Raw genomic sequence first — 24,688 nt, forward strand, 5'->3', positions numbered from 1 at the left:
CTTTGCTCAAAGCTGATGCCTTTTTTTTTCCCCAAGGACCTGGTGCAGATCCAAAACTGATGATGGATGTAAGTGACTGATAACTGTGTGTCACAGATCTGCATTTCCTTCTCTTTGGGAAAATTGCTTCTCTGGGGAAGTAAGAAACATAGATCTTGTGGCACCAGGTTTAGAAACTTCCACGTGGGTATGTGCTAAAGTACAGGCCTGAAGTGTGGGGTGCCTGGGCTGTGCTCCTGGTTCCCACTCTACTTGGGGCTTTGCTTGGCTCCCTCCACCCTGTGAAATTCATCAGCTGGGGGTGAGGCTTGCATACTCCAATCAATGTTGAGGTGTCTGCAGTTGACCTTTTTTCCAGGTACCTTCCCAGAAACAAATGTTTGGACTGCTCACAGAAGCCCTTTTGCATTTGCTATGCTGTAGATTAGCACAGAACTAGGGAGAGAATTTGTCAAGTGCTGACAAGTCTACACTGCAGGATGGCCAGAGCGTGGAATAGAAACTTTCCCTCACTTATCAGTGAAGTGCTTTGGATTCTCCCACCTGTTTTCATTTGTGGTCTACTTTTCTGACAATCAAGTCTTTCCTTGGCAGCCTTCCATGGATGAGCAGGTTGAAGTGGCTTGCTCTGATAGTGGGCTTAGGCCTGATAGAGCCTTGAGCTCTGTTTATAAAGCTCCTCCCATACAGACAGCATACAATGCTTTGTCAGTCCTAGCTTTTCCCTAGGAAAGACACTGGGTTGTATTTTCAGGAGGCCTGTGAGCGGGAGCTAGCTGGCACCTCATGTCCACACAAGGTGCAGCTTTCACACCAGTTCCATGTGGTGAGAGCCACGCAAGTATTTCAGCTTCAACGTGTCACCAGGAAAGCTTTAATTGGATACTTGAAAGAATAATGATGGGTTTTACTGCATTTCCCACATTACTTAGGGATGATCATTTTCATCGCTCAGTGGCTGGTGGAAGTGCCATTCTGTGCTGGAGCGTCCTGTACTGCTCGAATTGACTGTGCCATCACACGTAGGTATGCTGGATTTCCCTGCCTTCACTCATGTTGCATGCACAAAGCACTTCCCTTTACTTGCATTTAGGGTTGAAATGGCTTTTCAGAGGTTCCCAGCACTTATAGTAGTTTTTATCTAGGCGATTTGAGGTCTGGAGGCCCCATTTCGTGACGGCAAGGCTAAGGGATGATTCAAACATGAAGGCCTGATGGGAAGAAGAAAGGTAGGTTAGGGTAAAAGGAAAAATCTAAATCCAGGCAAGGTGTCTGCTCTGCCATAAACAGGGTTTATATATATGGTCCAGTATTTCCAGGCTCTTCAGCCTGACCAACTTGGGGAGAATGCTCTTCAGATCTGGCAATGCAATGCTGGAATTAGTCCAGTCTCAGGAGTGACTTTGGACTCCCTGCCTGCCTAGGAAAGCCAGGTTGTTCCAAAAGCTCTAGTTTAAGGTCTGTTGATGATCATCATTAGGTTTTAGGGGGTAGAGACAGGAAGACAGTCAGGGTGTTTGCTTCTTTGCCCTAGGAGGCTAAGACAAAATGAAATTCCCAGCTTCCTGCTCAGGCAGCAGTATACATGGGCAGATGATCAAAGCTGCCTGACATTGGATGTCTCCAGGGGAGCTCCTGGGAACTGAGCAGTGCTCACTGGTGAGGAAGCTGATTGCTGCAGCAGTTCTGTCCAAGTACTTTTCCAACTTGCCAGCAAGAAGTGACAGTACTAGGCTTTAGTTTAAAAGTAGGCACTATGCCATGCTCTACTCCAACTCTTATGAGCTCCCTTGGCTCCTTACCATGGTCCCGTCTGCAACCCGCTCCGGCTCCAGCTTGGCTTTACTCGCCTTCTCGAAGCAGTCAGCATCTGGCCCATGAGGGGTCATCATGCTGTGCAAGCTGCCGCCTCCCGGCTGGAAACCTTCCTCCTTTGCTTCATAGTGGCCTTTGATGAGCCCCATGAACTCGCTCATACAGTTCCCTGCAGTAGGCAAAGAGAAGAGGCTGCAGAAAAGGGTGATTGGGAGGGATCACAGACAGGCTGTGAAACCCATGAGCTAAGCTGGGCCAAGCAGAGGGTGGAGTGGAAGTTTCTAGACAGGGTATCATGCTAGAGGACATGAGGGATCCTACAGGCAGTGCTTGTAAAGTTGTACAGGATTTTACTACCTGGATTCAGAAACAGAGCTCTCTGGTGAAGGACGTTCATTAGAAATCACCTTAATGAAGGGGGTTCCATCTATCCCTAAATGATGTTGGTAGACCTGTGCTTTTCCTACCATCTCGAGCTGTGTTAGTAATAGGCCTGCATATGGACTGCATGGTGTAATCTGATTTTACAGACTTGGATTAGGGATTGTGAAACATTGGAAAGGAAGTTCTGTATAATCATCCCTGTGTTACAGACACAATATACCTGATCAACAGCCTCATGAGAGAGCTTGCTCTGCTGTCCCAGTTTATAAGCAAGAAATTATTGTGATATTCTTCTACCACCTCTAGTGCAGTCAGACACTTCACTACCTTATGCTTTTAATTCATGCATTATCTGCCTATTTCTCTACAGCCACTGTATGCCCAAAGACAAGGAGCCAAATTCTGTCCTTCCCTGAGGAAGACTACTTTCAGTAGACCCTCTGAAACCACTAGAATAACATACAACTAACTTAGGCAAGGATGGTTATATCTAATCATTCAGTACTTACTGAGTTATGCTCCGTGTAAGGAAAGTACTTTAACACCTGTCATCCAAGCTTTCAGTTTTCCTACACCTGATGTGACTAAACAATATGGAAACTTTCTGCTCAGCACTTAGTTTTTGCAAAACCAGGACATGCTTCCCTAGCTGTTTTATATATAGCCCTTTTTAACCACTAGTTCAGTCTTTGTTAAGTACAATCCAGGGTCTGAAATGTTTAACAGCAAAACTAATTTAGCTCAAAGCAGGGTTGGCCTATATATGTATGCAAACATTCATTAATTTTCATTCCAAGTTGTCAGTGTCTCATGTAGGACTGGATAGTTACAAGATTTTCATTGAACCTGCTTATGTACTGCACTTGGCGCATTTAAATTGCAGTACAGATCCTGAGAGCTGGATAGCCAATTTGTCTGCAACAGGAATTTTAATATCTCTTAGGAAGACTGGGCAGGTAAGTAGGAAATCAGCCTGGAAATTAGGAGATGAGAAGAGTCCGATCTCTTTTTCACTTGCAAATTTCATATGTGAACCCAAATAACCTAGGTATGCCTCCCTTCCCTATTAGTTAAATAGTGTTGTCTACAAGCATGATGTTGTGAACTTAAAATCTCTTAGTGGCTAGTAGGTATTAAGGACCCACCATCATGAGAATCACATAAGCACTCTCTCAGACAGAAGTAATATATGCCCATGGTATAAAGAGTATATCAGATATTTTCATTCTAGGTTCAAAAGTACTTAGGAGTAATTCACAGCCTCTAAGTATGTAAATGCAGCCAGAAGAAGTCAGTATTTACAAGCTGTACCATGCCCTTAGTATGTGAAATTGTTACGGTGTCTAAGAGGAATATTTTTGAAACACCATTGCTATACTTGGAGCAAAGTTAATGAAATATAAAAACCATAACTCTTGAGTGCATCAAAATTCTCTGAACACAGACTTTCCACTGCGCCTGAGGAGAGGAGGCAACAAAGGATTTCTGGCAAGCAAAATAAGCCTCTGGTGAAATACTTGGAGAGAAGGGAGTTCAACAGAACTGAACTTGCTGAAATCAATATGGTACTTCTACCCCAGAGTTGCTCAGTCCTGCTATACTTCTCTTAATGCAACAACATTCTCATCACAATACTAATTTCAGAAGGAATTAACGTGTGCAGTATCTTGATAGTTGACTATCACAATGTCTGCCTTACTCACTCAAGCTCTTCCCCTCCATTGCTGGGGTAGAGCAGACAACCAACCTACTAATCATTAATTTAGTGCTCAAGCTTATGGCTGAGGTGCTGTGGTCAAGTGAGTAGCTATGGTAGCCACATCTGTCCTCAGAGGGTGCTCTTAGATCATCACAACATGGACAAGAGAAGGAGAGCTCTTTCTGTCTTTTAGCACAGAAGAAGCAAGGTTGAACAACTTCATATTTGTTATCGCTCACAATGCATCTGTGTAAAATTAGCACAGCTCTGCTGATGAGCAGCAACTTAATTGTAGTTAACCAGCAGCGTGTCTCACCTCCTAGGGTCTAGAAAAAGTGTCTTGGCGCTATCCCAGCCAGTCAAGAGATGTGTTTTCCTATCACCCTCATTATTGCAAATGAAAGCAGAATGACATGGCAGGACTTTGCCTGTGGGATTTACTCAGATTACTGCAGAGCTGCCTGCTATGTTTGCAAGTGCCACTAATTCTGCTGGCCTCCAAGGTGCTTGAAAATAATTTAAGTGGCAGAAGGAACTGGCTGTGTTAGTAACTGTGTGGTTAGTAAGTGTGCAGAAATCCTCTCAGCACTTCAAAGTGACCACAGTGTGGTCACTTGATAGCTCCTGGGATGGAGCCTGTTAGCTGTTGATGTAAGGGGTGCAGGATGGCCAAGCTTTCCCTCTCAATCTCACAGAGCAGGGTGTCTCATCCTCTCCCTGGAAGGGCAGTCCCATGTTGGGAACTGGATTTCTAGCATCCATTCAATGCAACATGTTGCCACGCTCTGCCAAGATGAAGCCAAAAAACTGCCAAAAAGAAACCAGGTCTGTGGATGGCAACCAAATAAAAAAAAAATATCAACCAACTCCCTGCCTGAGAAGCCAATTCCTCATCACTGGCTTCTTAAATGTGAGCAATACCTCCATCACTGTGCAGGTGGTGAAGAAGGGCTGTGGAGAGCCAATTCCCTCCTTTGCTGTAACTCTGATCTCACCATACAAATGCCAGCCCTACACCCCTCTGTGCTTCTCACTGCTTGTAATATGATATTTCCCTTTCTCCTGTTCTTTATTTATGTACTCTAATGAGATATTAAGTGGTTCATGGCTGGGTGACAGGACAATATCTGACTCATTTGTACAATGCCAAGTTCAATTTGCACCCAGGCTCTGTGGGAGCCCCTCGAGTACAGATACATCCATCTATGCAGAAGCAATGACCCATCACCTCTGAGTTTTCATGAGATGCTTTAAATAGGAACATCTTTGGATTTGTCCATTTTCCAGGGAGGACTGACTGACTCCAAGAAGCTGACTAACTGAGCCAAGGATAACAAACCAGACTGCTGCTTCCCTGCACATGCTCTCAAATAAATGGAGACTTGTTTCTTTCCTGCAGTCCTGGACTCAAGCACAGCCAAGGAAGCGCAGACGTACGGTGGTAGTACGGTGGGCGGAAGGTGTTGTTAGCTACCCCCCATCGCGGGGGGAATATGACAAAGTCAGCGAGTGCCACTCCAGCACGGGTTGTCTTGGCTGTCAGGACAGTGAAGATGGAAGGATCCTGGAAAAAAGCAAAGCAAAAAAGAATTAAATGGAGTAGGGCTCAGAGCTGTCTGCTCAGGTCACCTGGGTGGTAAAGCTGATTGATACAGCCTCTCCCTTGCCTAAACAATTTTGTCACCTGCACCTGATAGTGTGGATGAGATTTGGGACACTGGGGGACAGCACTCAATTCCATGCTGTACAGGGAAGACAAGAAATGGATCTGGATGGTTCTTCCTTTGAGCAGCTTTGACAATCCTTCCCATCCTGGCCCTTGTAGCTAGCAGCACAGATGAGGAGGGTGGACAACACTGCAAGATGAGGTACTGCAATTCCAGGAGCAGTCTCCAACACTCCTACCACAAAACCACACCTTTTCCTTAGCCAGTTACAGAGGCATCTCGCTAGAGGCATTTAGCCTCATGGCCCTGTTAATTTACAAATGGAGAAGAAATTGCAGAGAAACTGTGCCTTGTTGAAACCTCTAGTGCAGTAAAATGATTTTCTGGGCTTTGATCCCAAATCCATCCTTCTCCTGGCAGATTTTTCTGGAGTTTTAAACAATACTTTTTGTTGGTTTTCTCACTAGAAATGCTCCAGTCTCCCTTGCACACCCACTTGCATTGCTGTGGGCATCTCTCCCACTGGACTGGTTTCCTTTTTAGATGAGTTGCTTACATTAGTTTTGGCCTTAGTTATTTTCCATAAAATCTAGAAATTATTACAATAAAAGCTGCCAGCTCTTCAAAATAAAATTCAGTGCTGGACTCAGAGGAACCAGAGGAAGGAGTCTGTCCAATAGCAAGAAATAAATCAAGGCAAGAATTCGAAGCAACGGTGTTTTTGCTGAGTTGCACAGTGTATGTTGGCATCAGTATTCATTCCTCCTCCAGGGCACAGAAATTCTGTGCTAAGCTGCACAGAACTGTTTAAGAAGCTGACCAACCTCCAGTTATGTCTTTGTACCACGAAAGAGGATGTCTTCTCCTATGAAATCTTGGTTTGGACCCAGGGAAAGCAAGACAAAAGATTTCACACTGTTTCTTAGAGCACAACATATTTTTTAAGAGGTGCAGAGCCCCTGGAGCTCAGGGTGGGTTTGGATGGTACGGTAGCCACAGAATTTTGCTTTGCCTTGCCCAGTTCCAGAACTTACCGCGTGGTCAAAAGCAACAGCATTAATGACCATGAATTTTTCCAGGTGGTATTTGTATGGCGTGTAGTTCCCATGCCAAGCTACAACATTGTAGGGGGAGTAATCCTAGCAAAGCAAAGAGACAGAGGATTACCACATACAGCCTTCCAACATGCTGCACGTGTGCACGATACTGCTCTTTCCCAAGTGAAAAGTGGGTTTAGTGCTGGTTAAAGGTACACTGGCAGCCCTTTAAGCACAGCTCAGTGTTGTGAGGATAAGGTTTTCCTTAGCATTTCTGCCTGGTGAACCTCAGCCTTCCCTCTGGGGTTTGATCTCTTAAGAGCTTTGGAATGCTCAGGCAGTGTTTGGGCAAGGCCAGCTGCAACACCAGCTCTCTGGTAAGGGAACTCTGGATTTTGACAGTAGCACCAGCTCCTCACTACTACGCTGTCACTATAAATATATGGAGTCAAAGACCACTGTTGAGTTTTTGGACAACCAAGTCTTCACAAACACTTTTGTCCCAGGCTGAGGATCCTCAGCTGGGAAAATGAATGACCCAAGAAGACAAGGGCTCAGTTCTGCTCCACATAAGTGAGCAGGACTTTGTGAGATGATGTCCATGCTACTGAGCTGCATATCCCAGGCCATGCACTGGCAGTCACTGCGCTTCAGTGTTACCTGTTCTCCCAGGGCATCCTCACCTGCTGGGCTGCAAACAACTTGCCCTGGTACTTGCTGATCACTGTGTAGCCCCCTGGCACTTGGCGGTTCTCGTACCATGCCACAGGCACCAAGAAGTCACGTGGGTTGGCCAGGCCATTGGCTCCTGGGAAAGAAGGAGAGGTGACAAAGCTCTTTGAGCAATCTGCTAGGGAAGTGCAATTTCCCTAGCAGGAGAGGCTGGTGCAATTTCCTGGCTTTGCAGGTGCCCTTCTGTGTTATGAATGACCCAACTGCTTCTTGGCCCACCATGAAACCTGAAATAGTCATGTACTTCTCATGCTCCTATGAGTAGGTGATTGTAATTCATCCTAGCATTCAAGTCCATGCTCCCTTTGTGACTAAGAGAGGTCCCACCAGTTGCCTTCTGAACAAGATTAGTACGTCATCCTCAATTAAAGGTATGTAACAACCAGGAATTAAGTGAAAAATGGAGGATGAATTGCTCTGTTCCTGGACATCCTGCTGACAGGATGCTTAGCCATGCAGAAGTTACGAGGCATGTCACGAGGGGGCCAAATGCATTTCTGAATGCTAACAAAGAGAGCAATAAAATAGTGATACCTACAGACTAGGGGCATACTGAGGGGTTGCTTAATGTGAAGAGTGCATTTTCAAAGTGCAAAGCACCATATAAGTGCTGGAGCATTCTTCTCCTCGGTAGTATTATTGTTACAAAGTGGTTTTGAATTTCTTGGATAAAAATGCAGACATTACTACCCACTGCTAAGGTTTAACAGTCACTGCTTTTCTCCAGCTGTCTTTTTTTTCAAGTGAAAAGTGAAGTTAAAATAAAGTAAGACTGAAATACAAAGGATTTTGGTCTCTGAGGGGAAGGTGGGTAGATGGTAAGAAGAGGAGCTCTTATAATTACCACCTCCTGAAAAGGTTTACAGGCAAGTGCAGTCTCTTTCTTTTCTCCAGAAAGTAAGCCTTATAATAGATTCCTGCCTTCTGGAGACAAAAGATCCCCAAAAAACCCAAACCAAAATCCCAAAGCAAGTCTAACTGTGTCTGGAAAACTAGCTAATGGGAAAACTTATTACAAACAGTCTGGGCAACCATATCAATAATCAAGTGGAGCAGGCACAGGGTATGATAAGTGGATGGCAGAAAGCTGCAGCTGGCTAAAAGGCAAGCTGTTGAAAAATCATTGTAGGGTCCATGTGGAAAATTATGTGCCCAGCATGTCATACAGAAGAGATGCTCTAGTGGGGCTCCACTGAATGCTGCAGATTGGATTGGTTTTCCACTGAAAGAAGGACCAGCTTCATTTTCACCATGGCCATGAGATACAAATGCCCCTGAATGCAGATGTGCCGCACCAAGCTTGTCAATACCAGTTAATTTGCTTGAAGCATGGCTAGTCCCCTAGATCATGCTGAGAGCTAAAAATATCTAGTGGAGGAAAAACCCCAATCCAACCTAAAACTGAACAACCAACCCCAAAACACCAGTCTGAATGTGGAGAACTTTGGCACTGGTTTTGTAGTTATTTTAGCTGTTACAAGAGGAGTTTCACTTCCCTTCCCTGGGACAATCTCAGTAGAAGCAACCAGGAGGTGTTTTTCTCAACAAGATAAATTTGGAGGCAAGTACCCAAGGGATGAGGAAGGTGACATAACCTGAGCTGAGCACTGCCAGAAAGCTGACTGGGTAATCACGATGTGGGCAGCAGGCCTTCAGGTGCTGCGTCCCCTCACAATATCTTTGTCATGGCAGCAAGAGGCTGTGCCTTCACTATCTGTGACTCTGCACAGAACAGGAGGCATCTGGCACAGAGGATCTGTGATTTATGAGAGCTAGAACTGCACTCAGTGAAAGCAGAGCTTCCCTTGCAGCACCACATGGAGATGTGAATGCGTTGCTGATCCAAGTCCTGCTGCTTGCTTTATTGGTTTCTAATTCTCCAGGAAGCAGTTTCTGACACTAAAGCACTCTAGAGCTCCAAGGTTCCTCTGTTAACAGAAGCAGGGGGGAAAAACCACTTGATTAAATCTAAGATGGGCCTTCAGGAATATCTCATTTTCAGTTGCCTTTGACATCTGCCCTTCCTTTTACCTTTTAGGAAAATTCTCTCCTACCACTCTAGTTTATGTCATATCTGTAAGTATGAGGTATCAGTGGTGATGGCCTTTTGGGTTTCTCTTGGTAGGAACAGTTTCAGAGCCAGCAGATGGGGACATGCTGACCAGAACTGAAAAGAAAATAATAGAAAAGAGGGTGGGAGATAAATGGTCCCTTCAGTGCCAGGGGAATCTCTGGACAGCTGGTCTGTCACCTTTTTTTGGGCAGATGCTTGCTCTTCTGGGGCATAGCAGTGCTGGAATGGAAAGCAGCTTTGTGAAGGAGCATGTGCATGGGAGGATGTGATGGATTTGGGCTTGCAATTCGTGCCTGTTCCTATGAAACTCACTGTAGGTGTAACAGGAAATCATTACCAATGGGTCCCAGGTCAGGCAGCTCAAAGTGTGCCCCATACACCTCCAGGATGTAGCCTCTGGTCTCTCCAAACACCTCCACACTGAAACGCATTCCTTGCTGGAAAATAAAGAAAGATACTGGGATCCTCCCAGGATTTCACTGACAAACCATGAGCAGCTGAATGCAGGAGCTGGCTTGCTCCAACATCGGGCTCTGAGCCACAGGCAAGGTGCATTCAGCCCTTACCTGGATGACACAGATTTCATTGGGCTCCACTAGCATCTTCCCAAACTCAGTTGTGATGAGCAATTTTCCTTGCTGGGGCACTGTGGAAACCAAATGCAGGCAGAGGAGCTGAAGTAGTGTGGTGATTGCCATCTTCTCTCTCCCTGTCAGAGCACCCAGGCTCCAAAGAAGAGCAGTGGGCCCTTTTTGGTACAGCTACACAGTGAGTCTAGGCTCCCATGCAGACTCTTGCAGCAGAGACACGTGCACTGGAGTGAAGCTTCCTGACCAGCTCCATCATCCCCATGTCACAGAAGGTACTTGTATGAGCCAAAACTTCATAGCCCCTTGGTGTAAGGTTTGCACTACAGCCCAAATAAATGGGATTTGATACATTTGGGTCCATACCTCTCAGTCTCACAATCTTCATACGAAACAGTGCATGTACATCTTTGTCAGGACTGTGGCGGTGTGAGATGTCTAGGAATAACTGCTTCCTGATGGTAGAAGCAATACTCTGCTAACATCTGCATTGTTTTCCATTACTGTTCTGGCACAGGAGAGCTCACATTTTGACTTGAAAAACGAGCAGATTTACAAAACCTGCTCTGGCACTTTTACTTCACAGTAGTGAGGGAGGTGAGTGAGAACAATTTAATAGCTCTTTGATGGAACAAATGTTCCTGTTGGTGTCCCGAAGGCATTCCTATTCCTTACTCAAGAAAGATACAAGCAAATATCTGCCTTCTGATACCACTCAGAATATTTCTCAGCATGTGTGGACTTTATGTGTCAACCTCCACACTCACTGTGGCAGTCTGGTTGCCTGAGGCTGGCACAGCATGGGAGCTAAGGTGCCGTGCCAAATAATATTGGGCCAAAGCAACAAAGGCATCTAACTGTAAGCTGTTCTGAAACCCTGAGTTTTATGATTTCCAGAAAACCTCTGCCTGTGGCATATCTAATACCAGTCTGGGGAGCACTAGGAAATGATCCCTGAGTACCATGGTGAGGAAGCTGGGTCACTGCTCAAAAAGTTGAGGTCTGGCACAGGAGCAGTGCAACTCGCCCAATGGCTGAGCTGGTGCTAGACCACCAAATCTGCATGGCATGGGGGTGAAGCCAACCCTCCCCTCCAAATCTTGGCTGTAGAGCCCCAGGTTCTGGAAGAACAAAGAGGCAGGCAGGTGGTAGCCCAGGTAGAACCACCTGGAGGACAAAAGAAGCCAAAGCATTAACTCACCAATCAGGAAGTCGCCATCTGAATTATAAAGGCATCTAAAGAAAAAGGGAAACAGTAAGGTTAAGCTGCTATATGCCCCATGCATTTGTGCACACCACAGCTACAGCTGGGGAGTTTTGAGCTGGGAGACTGACATGCCAGAGTTTCACAAATTCACAGAATACTCTGATCTGGAAGGGACCCATAAGGATCATCAAGTCCAGCTCTTAAGTAAATGGCCCAGCCTGGAAGCAGGATGTTCTCTGATCTCTGCCAGGTCCCTGCCTTTGTACTCATGGGCACATAAGCTATTGTAAGCTGGGGAGTGGGGCTGATTTCCCCCCTGAGCTGCTGCAGGGAGCAGCAATGCCTGCTGCATGTGTGTTGAATTCTGAGGATCAGCTAGAGGACCTAAATCCAACACATCTCCTCTTGCTGTACCCCCATGTCCAGCTGCCTACTTCTCTTGGTGGTTCCTCACCCACTCCTCCAGTGTTTGACCACAGAGCACAACCCACTGTGCTCTGGATATGGAGAACACGTTTGCCTGTGCACACAGGGACACAGGACATAGATGGATGCTGGGAGCTGGACTCAAGTTGGTGGCAGACAGACAGCCCAAAGCAGTCTGAGCCACCAGCACAGCAGGCACTGACCTGTCAATCATGGAGGTGTTGCAGACAAAAATATGGACAGCGATGCCATTGCGTCCTCTGGGCTCACCGGCGCCACACAAGGTGTGCAGTCCCTACAGGCAAACCCAAAGCACCAGGAGTGAGCAGAAGGCAGGGGAGCAAGGGCAGCCCTCTTTCCTCCCCTCGCCCCACCCTCTTGCTGGGTCTAACCTCCTCTCTCACTTCCCACACTGCTACCAGCCTTTCTCTGGGTGGCCTTTTGTCAAATGTGTTGGATTCCCATTAATATAATATGGGTTTCTTAAAAATCCATGTAAGCTAGTGTTTTCCAGCCAATGGTCTGGGGAAAACTGAGGGTTGGGGCTTTTTTTTTCTTTAAGAATTCCTTGAAAGTTCAATGAAGAAAATCAAGCCCGCTGCCAGATGCTTGAAATCTGCAATCCTCTCCCCTCCTATAGATGCTCTGCAAGCCCAGTGTTTTCAAAACTGCCAATATTACCCCAGTTCTGAACATCTTGTGTGTCCTGCCACCCACTGAGGGGAAACAGAGATGGAGGATGCCCAGATGCCCTGGTTCCCCAACTTACGCTCACAAAGTCCATCTTATTCTGAGGGGCTTTTGGAATCTCAAAAGGTTTCCACCGCAGCTAGATTGCAGCAAACAAAAAACAAGAAAGAGGTGCCAGTGATCAGAACACAAACGGTGATAATTCAAAGAAAGTAGATCCCTGTCCTTCCCCTGCTTCTCCTTGCTGGGGTAGCTGTCTCTTTCCTCTCTTTTCTCATTGCTTTGATCATCTGGTTTACAAGTGTTTTTGTTGTTGCTGTGGGGTTTTTTTTTAATTAAAACAAAAAATTATTTGGGGGGCTTTAAAATTTTTTAATCATAATTTTGTAAAGTAATTGGCAGGCCTGTGTAGTGCCAAGGTCAAAAAAATCCTGTTTAAAGTCTGTCTCTATTAATAACAACACTTTTGAGAGCAAAGGAATTCAGGTAAGCCAGCTTTCCACAGTCAAATTGCTATGGTCCTGTGCTCCACGCTAAATGATTCAGTCCTTCTGTGACCCAAACATGACATTTTTGTTTGCTCCACCTCATATCCCCACATCCAAAGCAGAAATAGCTCTGCCTGCATGAGCAGGAGCCATGAGCGGCACTAATTACTTCTTGCAAAGCCTATCAAGGTCCTCAGGCAGAAGGTGCCAGAGGAGTCCAAAATATTTGTTGGATTTGAATCCAGCTGCATCCTCTGCACAAGAAGTTCCACAGTTTATGTTTGTCTGGAGCTTTTTCGTTTGGTTGGTTGGTTGGTTGGTTTTTGTTTGGTTGATTTTTTACTGTCACATTTGTTACTGGTATTTGTTTTTTTCCTGCTTCTCAATCACAGCTTCCCTTTGTCATCTCTGTTCCAATCTGGAGAGCTTTCTTGTTTCAGCATTTCTTGCTCAGATGCCCCCCATATTTTTTCATCACGTTTGACTCCTTTTCAATTTTGTCATCTTTTATAATCCTGCCATTGTCCTTGGGTAATTTTAAAGTGTCATTTTCCCCACTGACTTTGCATAAGGTGCCTCCATATGGCCATCTTTTTAGATGGATGAGGATTGCTGAAGCTCCTTAAGTACCCGGGTGAAACACGAAATATTGCAGGGAAGAGTAGGTGTTGTCCAAAAACTGAACCTTGTCACTGGCTCTGCTTCAGAGAGAATAAGAAGGAATGCAGGAAGGTGGCTCCCACTTGCTGCCAGGAAATAACTCTTCTGAGTTTGGTAGTTGCCATTGAAAGTGGCAATAGAGGGAGTGGGCAGGAGCTTTGCTGCTGTTTCCTTAGACAAAAAAGTACTACAAGTAAAGGGTTTCAAATATTGAGAGCTGGGCATCTTGGAATTACTGTAATCATAAATAATCATAAAGGTAGATGTAGGGTGCAAAAGGACATCAAGGACGGATGAGGTGATAACAGAAGTCATTGGAGCTTCTTGGGAAGGAGCACCAAAGGCATGTAAATATGAGCCTGTCACTGCTCCTTGGTCAATGGCTGGAAAACATATTCCAGCAGATCCAGGAAATTATTTAGACAAATGGTGAGGCTGCCGGGAGGCTGGAAATTAGCTAATCATGATGCATCAAAGGGCAAAACCTGAGAGAAGTGAAAACCAATAACCATGAGATGATGTTGAGAGGAGAATGGCAACAGATTAGCGAAACGAAATGTTCTGGGACTGGCAGGGGAGAAATCATGATTAAAGACAATGGCAAGGCTGTAAGAGAGGAAGGCAAATGCCATCTCTCTGTGTGACTCTCCAGAATGAAGTGAGATTTCCCATGAGGGCTGCAGAGAAATGGGCTGGCAGCTAGCAGCCTCTCCAAAAGCACAGGGAAGGAGAGGATGGATGGCAGAGACATGCAGCTGCTCTGCTGGCTGAGCTGTGGCATGAGAATTTGATGGGGGACACTGAAGGAGAAGAGAGAGCAGATTAAAATGTGGCCAGCAGGAGCCCCCAGGGGAGATGCCAGGTAGCACAGATCTAACTCTGTGGCACTGTAGCTGTGCTGGGAAGCTGTCAAGATGGGAAGCAACAAGCATCGAGGGCGTCCTTCCTTGGGTGACCATGGTGAGGAACAATGAACAGGTGGCGGACAATACCCTGCTTTTGAATTGGTCAGACCTCCAGGAACCCATGGCACCCCTCAGACCTCCTGCAACTCAGTGCCTTTGCACTTCTGATTAGTTTGACATTTGACTGTCCTGGCAGGACCAGGGCTCCTTCCAGCACGGTTACCTGGTTGGGGTCAGGCTCAATTTCATCCCAGTCGTGTGTCAAATGGCCCTCTTCAAGAGGTTTGAAAGGTTTGTGGCAGACTGAAGGTAGGATTCGATATAGCCAGCTGCAAACAAGGAAAACAAAACACCTGTATTAGCCTGGGGAGGAGGTTAAACCCTCTGGGTAGCTGCTGGCTGACTGAGCTCCTAGAATAACATTTACATGGATGGCAACTGGAACAAAAGGTTTATTAAATGTCAAATTAATATTATTAATATTAAAATTACATAGCAAACAACAGCTTACAGCCAGAGGTTTCCAGAGAGATGGCTTTTATTATGGGCTCTAAATACAAACATGTCCTGCTTTATATAGGTAAATGTCTATACGTGTATTTATGTGTAATTACTTAAGTCTACATTCACACATATGCATATGAAAAAATAAAGATACAGCTTTTTCTGTTGCAACAATCTCACAGTTGGAAAAAGAAGCTTGTTTAAACACAGCTATAAAGCAGCTCAGACAAGACAGGGATGAGCAGTGTCCAATAGAAAGAACAGAGGAGCTCTCTGGAGACAGCCTGTATCTGAATTCAGATGGATTACAAAAAGTAGCATCCTATGCTTGGTTGGCCATGCCCATGCAGCAAAGCCCAGAGTTTTATGTGATGCTTCCTGCTGCTGTAGGAGGTCCCCTATGCCTCCGTCGCTGCCTGGGGCCATCGCTCTCCTGCCTTGCTGTCTGCAGTGGCTGTGGGCCCTGCCAGCACTGCCACTCCAGCATCCACACATCCTGCATGCTGCAGCCAAGCCCAAGCCCTGACTGGACTTTCAGTCAGGTGAGAGAGCAGAGGTGACCAGAAAAGCCTGAGCTAGGCAGGGCAGCCAATGCTTTTGATGTGTTAACAGTGCATAGTTGCAGTCTGGGCAAGTGGGAGAGGAGAGGAGGGAGCTCTCCCTTGAGTGCTTGAAAAATTCCATCAAGGACAACTTTGTGCAGCAAACAATGATTCATCCCTTTCCCACGCACACTGAGAGCTGGCACCAGCCTGGAGAGCAGAGGCATCTCAGATGATGCATTTGCCTTTCATTTGAACAAGCAGCAAAAGGGACAGAAGAGCCACAGTGGGAGAAGCAAAAAGAGAAACCCATCTTCTGCAATCTGGTTATGGCTGGAGCATGGCAGGACAGAGCTCTGGGAAGCTTGCTGCTGGCTGGAACAAGCTGTTCCCAGCACTGCTGAGGTGTCAAAGATCATGCTGGGTGCCTGGCTCTTTTCTGAGGCTCTGGGCAGCCCCAAAATGGGAACAGACTGAGCTAGCAGCTCACTGGCCCCAACCAGTGTACAGGAACATCCCTTAGGAGGAAAGAATCTTTCTCAGAGGCTTTGCTTTGACACTGTGCATCATCAATTGCTTACCAGTGCCAGTGCCAGGGGTGATCTTTCCATAGAAGCATCAGGGTTGAAACCCCAAGGTTGTTTCACACAGCACACATTTAGGACTCCGTGGTCCCTGTGAACATACCCCTCCTTCCTCATCTTGCTCAGAAAACCACTTCGTTTCCCACCCCAATCACTCTTTCTCAGCATTTTTTTAACCCACTTGCCCCACCAGAGCCTTTTCTCTCCCTCTCCTGTGGTCTTCTGTCCTTGTCCCTTTCCCAGTGCACAGCAGAGGCTTTTTACCTTTCTAGCCTTGCAGAAAGCACTGGAGGCACTGAGGCAGCCTCTCCACCACTCCCCAGTGCTCACCCCAAGTGCCACATGCCCCCCCACTGCCAGGGGTCACGGTACCTTCGCTTGTTGGTGGGCCGGGGACAGGTGAAGGCAGAGCCCGAGAGCTGTTCTGCGTACAGGCCGTACGGGCAGACTTGGGGGTTATTCTGGATGGGAGGAGAAGGAAAAAGAAGGAGTGAGAGGCAGTGGCATGGAACTTGACTCTGCAGCCTCCAGCAGAGCACTGACCTGGGCACCCAGCACCCCGATGCTGTAGGGTGATGTGCTCTCCTGAGGCTGTGCTTCAGCTCCAGTATTTGTGTGTTCTTGCTCCTCTGAGGCACCAGCCAGACCCCCAAACACCATTCCCACATGCCACAAAAGTGCCCTAAGGAGTCAGCACAGCCACTGAGGCAGCAATAGCTGCAAGGGGCAGTGCTGCACAGGATCAGAAACATGAGTATCAGGGAAAAGGAAATAATTCCCAGTGAATACAGACTGAAAAGCACACCAGTATTGAGCACAAACTTTTCTCAGACCAAGTGTTCAGAGAGATTACCCAGAGCATCATGTCTGGTTGCCTTTCCAGAAGGCACAGAAGACACAGAAGCTCAATGCACTGAATTCTCCCTTCTCCTGCCCCCTGCCTATGGAACCGGTGCCCAGAGCAGGCATTTTGGTGTCGTACTACTTCCTGCTTGCTGCCCAGAAGCATCAGTGACCTGTGTAGAAGCCTTTGCTTTCCTGCAGGGTTTCTGCACAATGAGTCCTCCTTTGTAGTACAAAGGGGGCATTTCCCCCTTTGCAGAGCCATGGGCACAACTAGCACAGGTTTTAGCAACCCTTATGAGTTCATAACTGGAGGACAGATTCACCTTTTCAGAGAACAGAAACTAAGCATTTTGATCTAAGTAGGCCACCATCTATTTGTTTGAGATCAGCAAGAAACAAAGATATCTGAGAACTGCAGGAAACACCACAGTGGGACAGTCATACACCATTTGCTATCCCATCTCCCTCCTTGTAAGGTCTACTATAGCATCCTGTATCCTGCTGCTGAGCAGACCAGCCATCCGTACAGGATCAAACCGTGCCCTGAGAGGTGGGCAGAGGGGAGAACTAAAGCTCTCTGAGTGCATGTAGCTTCCAGCGCTCCAGCTCCATCTTGTCAGTACGGGTATGCAGTGAAGCAGGGGAATCAATAACCCTTGGAATTTTTATCTTAGCCAGCACTACTGCAGATGCCAGTCTTATAAATACTGCATTGGAGAAAGGATCCACTCCTGGGACTGAAAATCTTTTTGTCTAACTTGTTTTCAGATTTTTCTATTAACTCTTTTGATACAGAGTCCACACTCTGTCCAGATGAGAGCACCTCAGCCAGGAGCTGGAGGAGTCTGCTCTGGAAAGTGGTGCTGCTGTGGAAATCCTCAAAGAGCACATCCACCACATCCCACTGCCTTTTCAGACCAGCAGCCACTATTATTGATCTTCCAGTTTTAAGTGCCTCTATCTTACCTTTTTTCTAGCCAGCCGCAGTAACAAGACAGTGCACCAGTCAAACTACCAGCATGAACCAGCACAGCAGTTTGTCTTTCTTGTGAGCACACTGTGGGCTGCCATGCAGACTTAGGGGACATTTGCATTTAACATGGCACTGTGTTGTGTGTTAGTGTCCTCACTGGCACACAACATGCAAAATACCAGAACTGGAGAAATCCAGGAAACTCAGGAAAAGCAAAAGTTGAAAAAGTCTCCATTTGACCTTAATTCTACTGGCCTCTTTGCATAGATGAGGAAGAGGAGCACCAAGGGATGTAATTGGCTTAGCACCAAGTCACAGAATCCTAGAATGGTTTGGATTGGAAGGGACCCTAAACCAACCTGCCATGGACAGGGTCACTTCCCACTTGACCAGGTTGTTTAAAGCCCCATCCAACCTGATCTAGAACATTTCTAGGGATGGGCTATCCACAGCTTCTCTGGGCAATCTGTGCCAGTGTTGCACCATTCTTATAGTAAAGAATTTCTTCCTAGTATCTAATCTAAGCCTGCCTTCTTTTGGATAAAAACCATTCTCCCTTGCCCTATCCACTACATGCTCTTGTGAAAAGTCCCCCTGCAGATCCCTTGTAGCCCCACTTAGGTATTGAAAGGTGCTATAAAATATCCCAGGAGCCTTCTCTTCTCCAGGCTGAACAACCCAAATCCTCTAAGCCTGTCTTCATAGATGTGCTGCTATCCAAGTCCAAAGATTACAGGAGATCCAAGGGAAGCCACAGGCAGCCTCAGAGTGTGTGCTGGTGTAAAGGAGACCAGCACAAAAGGAGGTAAGAGAGGTTTAATTCTTCAGGGTCTCATTCTTGCCTTTGGGCACCAAGAAGGTAGCGCCACATGGGTTGCAATTCCTTTCCTTAAAACAGAATGACCCCACATAATTTATTTTCATCAAACATGTTCAGAAGTTACTTTTAAAAATGAATCTGTCAGTTTATTACTACAGGTATTCATGTCCCCTCCCTACAAAGAAGCTTCTCACCTGCCAAAGACTCTTATGTCAGCTTCATTGAACCCCATTCCTACAGAAATTGTGAAATCTGCCTCTCCTGCATGAGCATATCTCTCAGCCAATCTTCAGACTTCTGCTCTGATTTAATCCAGAGCTGGTAGCTTCATTCTCAGTGTGGCTGAGCCACTTGTATTGCAGACTCCTTTAGGAAAAAAAACTCCTGTTGCTGAGCAAAAGTAATTTAGACAGGTCTTAACACCCAAGGTGAAACTTGGAAGTTCACAAATAACTTAAAAATAGAAAGTATGAATGGAAATCTTTATTTCTGAATTCTGCCAGCGTCTTATTATTCCAGTCTTGTATAAAGAAGACTCCCGGAGATTTTCATGGTGGCAGAGAGAAAGGAAACATGTTAAGATGAAAAGAAGCCAAAGGATTAGATATTCACTCAAGACTGCATTTTGATAAAGCACTTAAAAAAACCTCAGTACCTGTCCCTCCGGTAAAGCTCCTGGACAGCGTGGATCCTCAGAAGCATGTTCATTTCCAAATCCTGACATGTACTGTAAAATAAACCACACAGCTCATCACTGTTTTGAAAACACAATCAAAACCTCTCCAAATAACCCACCCATAGCTTTCCCATGCATTTTTCCTGGCTCTTTGTATGCATTAAGACTTTTTCAAGTGATCTGCTTGCATGTTGCCACAGACCATTTTCACAGCTCCCGGATTTGCTTCATTAGCTATCTGTGTGGTGGGCTGGGAAGCACAGACAGGAATTGCTCTCCTAAGACTGCATGTCTATTTTGACTGTATTCTGCTCCATCATGGTACTTGAGAAAGAACCCAAATATCACATATACTGTCAGACTCAAGGACAACAGGGTGATGGATAGGAAGAACTGCGTACCAACATTATGGATGTGTGCTAGCACCATTCACGTTCAATCTGACTTTGCTTCAGTCATGAGTGTTCCAAAATCTCCAGACTGCCTTGCAAATTTGTTCACTGGCTCCTCAGATTCTTAGGGAATGAAACTGGGAATAATTTGGTTGGCATGCCTTGTGATAAATCCCCATGCTCAAAGGTCAAGGTGTAGATGAGATGAGGGATGAAGGGAAACACAAGCAAGTTAAACTGTGCCACTGATCTGCCCTAAATAAGTGTTGTCCTGTTGGGCATGAACTGTCCTCCACAGTAGTAAGCAAGAATGAATCCATTACTGGGTGATTGTCTGGGTCTCGAGCAGTGAATTCCCAAGAGACCCACGAATGGAACAGACCTATGCATCCTCCCATACCTGCCCTGTCTACAGCTGTCATGGTCTGAGCATGGCTAAAAGGTACAGGATAGAGTGGATGCAGATCCCAGATTTGCAGCACTGGGAAAAGCCCCTCAGCAAGCCTGAGACACATAACAGAAGCAGGAATAACAGAGACCTTAGCTTTGCACTGTCAGAAATGTAAATACAGTCCCTTCAGATGCTACAGGAAGCCACAAAGCAGCTCTGTTGAACTTTACGTGAACGCAGACGTGTTTTTGGCAGCAACCGACGGTTCAGCCCCGTGGCCTGGGGAGGGAGTTAAATATTAATGCTGCCCTCTAACAACTGCAAGAGTAGCAGGGCTGCTCATCAACCTTCAGACAGCGGTGCCAGGATGGCAAAGCCCAGGAGCCCTAAGGCTTGGTTGTCACACATCCTAGCTGTGACCAGCACTAAGCAGCCCTGGCAGGCACAGGGACCATCCTCAGAATGGTATGACCCCCTGAGAGGCACAGGTCTGAGATTAAAGTGGACAGACGAAGCCTCTATACCTGATTTATTTTATATATAGTATTACAGCACCTGGAATATTCCCCCCAGGGGTGCTCAACCTTGGGCAATTTGCAGCCACCTTATAATTTTCCCAGTGTAGCAGATACTCAGAGAGCAAGCCTGAAACCTCCTGAGAAGTCATGTGTTTTCCTCAGGCTCCTTTTAGCAACCTGTAAGAGAAGACCATTCCCAGGGGGCCCAAGCTGGCTGGAAGCCCTGCTCAGCCTGAACCTGAAAACATCCTGGTTTCCCTTGGTTCAGGGAGGATATTTCTCTCGTCTTGTAAGTGAATATACATCGCTAGGAGCTGCTCTCCTCTGGGTTCTGCAAGAAGCATATTGATATGCAAAGCAGTAGGTCACCTAAGCAGCCTTGGCAAATGTATTGTATTGGAACATTCCCCCCATTCCCCCCCCCTGCCCCCTCCCCCCGCTTTTCTTCCCCCCTCCCTTCTTTTAAACGGAAATGCAGCAATATCTGATGGGACTGCAGCAGTTCCAGAATTAACTGAGACTTCGACACTGCATCCTCCTTTACCGGTACCATAAAGGTTGTCCGAGCATGTACCTTCCAGGCAGCCCTGTGAAAAGGGGAGGAAAGGGGGAAGAGGACAAAGAGGGAACAAGCTGATTTTCTGGAAGCATAGCCAGCAAGGTTCAACAGGCTCTGCTGAATGCTGATGGAGAGCTGAGAGGGGACAGTCAGAAGTTCTTCGGAGGGTCTGTGTACCTAGCAAGCATCGTGTGCTCCCTGGCAGCCCCGTGCCACACTGCTGGGGTGAGGGGGAAAGGAAGCACAGAGATTTTGTTGTGACAAATCCGTCCCTTGTCCTTCAGGCCAAAAAGCTGGAGACTTGCACATCTGAGCTGCCCATCCACATCCCCAAAAGTCCGTTTGCCTCTGCTTGCTGGGCCAGAGGAAAGAAAGAAAACCAACTCAGCAGCAAGCAGCTTATGGCAGCAGCTGCTCTGTGCCCGTGCTGGGGCTGCACCGCACCTTGCCCGAGCACAGCAATGCAGGGGACACTTTCCCACTGGGCTGGATGCAGAGCTGCTGCCTTCCCCAGCTGCACCAGCGGCTGCAGAGGGTGGCACTGCCCCACTGCCTTGAGAGTGGCAGCAGAAGATGCTGCATCATTGTTTGGTTAAATAAATTCTTTCTTGCCAAGAAAAAAAAAAAATAGAATTCTCAGGTAACTGCATCGAGGGCTGAAAAAAAGACATTGGCAGGACTGCAGCCACTGGAGGGGAGACGCCTTGCTGGTGATTTATCACCCTGAGTGTGGCTCCAAGACTTTTGCCTACAGATCGGATGTGGCTTTTCTTATTCTCTGTTTCATTTTCTCTTTCCCTATGGCATACCTCAAAGAGTCTTCTCTCCTCTACATGCCAATAGAGGGTTGGTGTCATACATTATCTGGGCTCCCAAAAAGCTGTGCCACATGTGCTCCCTGCATGCCTTGAATAGTCATGCTCCAGGGCTCTGGGGCACCATGCAACGACCCTGCTGATACAGGTTGGCTGGGAGCAGTGGTGAAAGGGCCAATCACATCATGGCCTTTCTCCCTTCCAACCCTCCAAACCCACCTCCCACATCCCAGTTTCTGTTGCACAAGGTGCCCCCAAGCCAAGGGAAATGGCCACTTTCTGCCTGCCCAGCAGCAGAGCATCCTTCCTGGGCTGAAAAATCAGTGAAAATGGAACCCAACCCTTCTCTGTGAAGTAGCACCATGATTTGAGCCCAAGAACACATCCCCCTAGGTCTCTGCCTGGCCTCTACAGTTCCTAGATAAGTTATAGAAATCTCCAGGTTGGGTAGGTTGATGTAGCACTATTGTAATTGAGCAGCTGGTTTCTCTGTTACACAAAATAGTCTCTGTGGCTCTTTGTTTTCAGTCCTGCTTTTAACTACTGTTGTTATTTTGTTCAAGATCCTGTAGATTTTTATACCAACAGGACCTTAGGTATTCATCTGACTCCACTTTGGGTTTTGTTTTGTAGTTTTTCGATAAAATGAGAGAGATAAAAGCCCAGCACAGCATAAAAAATTCAGCATAGCTCATTGATTGGAATAACTGGGATGCAGAGTGCTCACAATGGGTGTCGTGGTCTGACCTATAAACCATAACCTTTTGTTCTCCAGATTAGACAGCAGGCATGGGAAAAATGCATTTGAAGTCCGAACGCATACTCTGCAAAATAATTAAGACCCTTCTTCAAACACTGCATAATATATTTCTCTATCAGCTCCTGCTGCAGGACACATGGAAACAACATTCCTCTCTTGACAAGAAGCATGGCACTTTTTATCAGCTCAGTCCAGTCAGCCCTGGAGTGTTCAACACAAATGCAGAAACATTGACATGAATATTTGGGGCAACGAGCAGAGTAGGTCTCTCACTCTCTGTGTGGGGCTCCACAGCCTCCTTGCAGGCTGAAGCCAAAGCACACAAACCAGAACTCTCTGCCCTGGTGCTGTAGGGCCAATACCCCCAGAAGAAGCTGCCATCTCCCCTGATATTTCAACATCCCTGTGCTCCAAAAGTGCTGGAGATGGTCCAGTGCCAGATCTTTCCTGAAAGGACCTGCTCAGCTCTAGGATGGGACATGGCACTCTGCAGACAATGGAAGAGAGGGATGGATGCCAGGGGAGTGGAGAGGAAGGGTAAACCAACAGTTTTGGAGGAGAGGTGCCAAGAGAAGGTGAAGCAGGTGAGGTGATGACGGGGTAGGGACACGTGTGACGTCCCAGAGAGGAGCTGCTGGCAGAGCAGCCTGTTTCCATGAGCAGCTCAGGGCAGACCCACGCTCAGCCTGTAGCCACAGCGGCCAACAAGGTGTTAGGGGCTGCTAGGAGTGAGTCAAAGATGGACATGGAAGATGCAGTCACAGCCATGACATGAACCAGCTGGATCCTGATCTGGAATGCTACAGGGACAAGGCTGCTGAAAGAGGATAGTGAGAGCTAGGAAGTGTCATGGACAGGCAGGGAAGAAGCACGGTGAAATCTTAGTTTGAGGAGACAGGACTCCTCAGAGGTGAATGAGACCTATATGAGCACTGTGTAAAATAATGAGCATTACAGAAGGTGCTGAAGGAGCACACACGTATCTCCACGACTAGGAACAGGCTTAGTAACAATAACATCCTGAAATTCCAGGGAGAAATATGATGATCCTACACAAGTACTTGAGACTCACCATGTCATGGGGTAAGGCCTTGCCACTCCTGCGTGCTGCAGCAGCTCATGCACCCCAGTGGCCTAGGGCAGCTGGCCCCCAACGACAGTGGTGAGGTGCTGATGAGATTCAGGGTTGCAAGTCTCGTGTTCCTATGCTTGAGCCACAAACCCGCCCTATTACACCCTTCTCTCAAAGCTCCCCCATGCTCTGGTAAATGGTGCAGGGAAAGCTCCTGCCAGCTGCCCTGCTGGGGCTTGGAGAGGAGGGCATGGCCACAGCCTTGCTGCTCCAGGGTGCCCTGCAAGGAGTACTGAGAATCAGCCCTGAATGGAGCCACTCCCCGGGGCTGCTGGGGAAGATGGCGGCCAGGGTTGCAACATCTGGGCAGATGTTGCCAGCCAGATTTCATAGGCTGAGGGGGAAACACCCCCTGGCAGCCAGAATGGGAGGAGGGGGGTGCATGCCAAGGGTGGGAAAAGGACAACTCCCACCATGAAGAGGTCCTGACCATGAATGATTTCCAAAGGAAGTGAAGAGGGAGAGAAACGCTTATTTATAGATGGAACACAGCAAAATACTTCACCCCAAGAAAGCTTTAAAAACACACCTTGACACACAAAAGAGGGGCACAATAAAATGAAACAGAGCCCCAACAAATTAGTATGAGCAGAGAAAGGGTGTCTACAGCCAGCACTGGTGCATTCCAGGCACCCAACATCTTACCTGCAGGCCCGTCATCCTCCTCCTGGTTATCCTCCTCTTGGAGCAGACACAAACCCTGAGCAGGTATCTGCCTGGCAAGCAAAGCCTGCTCACTGATCAACTGAGCTGGGCTGGAGGCAGGCTAACAGTGCTGAGAGTGAGAAAGTCCAAGGGAATTTTC

The 24,688-nt window shown here is 47.0% G+C and overlaps 1 protein-coding gene across 2 annotated transcripts; it reads right to left on the reverse strand.

The window, feature by feature from the left end:
* Window positions 1–851: 851 nt before the first annotated feature.
* On the reverse strand, window positions 852–24,676 carry HGD (homogentisate 1,2-dioxygenase). Of its 2 annotated transcripts, none has more exons than XM_053971684.1 (14): window positions 24,529–24,676; window positions 19,296–19,367; window positions 16,374–16,462; window positions 14,595–14,700; window positions 12,398–12,457; window positions 11,832–11,923; window positions 11,197–11,231; window positions 9,975–10,054; window positions 9,746–9,845; window positions 7,286–7,410; window positions 6,600–6,704; window positions 5,336–5,462; window positions 1,803–1,984; window positions 852–1,211 (listed from the first exon to the last, which is right to left on the reverse strand). In XM_053971684.1, exons 1-14 carry the CDS (start codon window positions 24,541–24,543, stop codon window positions 1,080–1,082), a joined length of 1,320 nt encoding a protein of 439 aa, XP_053827659.1. In that variant the 5' UTR covers window positions 24,544–24,676; the 3' UTR covers window positions 852–1,079. The 2 variants fall into 2 exon arrangements, with proteins under 2 accessions (XP_053827659.1, XP_053827658.1); XM_053971683.1 differs by lacking the exon at window positions 24,529–24,676 and adding an exon at window positions 20,704–20,781.
* Window positions 24,677–24,688: the final 12 nt, after the last annotated feature.

Source organism: Vidua macroura, chromosome 2 (genome assembly GCF_024509145.1).
Source record: "Vidua macroura isolate BioBank_ID:100142 chromosome 2, ASM2450914v1, whole genome shotgun sequence".
In the NCBI taxonomy this organism is placed as follows: Eukaryota; Metazoa; Chordata; class Aves; order Passeriformes; family Viduidae; genus Vidua; species Vidua macroura.

Excerpts from the sequence above, each read along its gene's own strand:
- HGD (XM_053971683.1), bottom strand. The coding sequence starts at position 20,766 with ATGACTTCTCAGGAGGTTTCAGGCTTGCTCTCTGAGTATCTGCTACAC. Across the intron at positions 5,463-6,599 it reads CTGTTGCTTTTGACCACGCG|GATCCTTCCATCTTCACTGT; the intron begins GTAAGTTCTGGA and ends GCTTTTTTCCAG. Across the intron at positions 1,212-1,802 it reads GGGTTGCAGACGGGACCATG|GCCTTCATGTTTGAATCATC; the intron begins GTAAGGAGCCAA and ends TCTTCCCATCAG.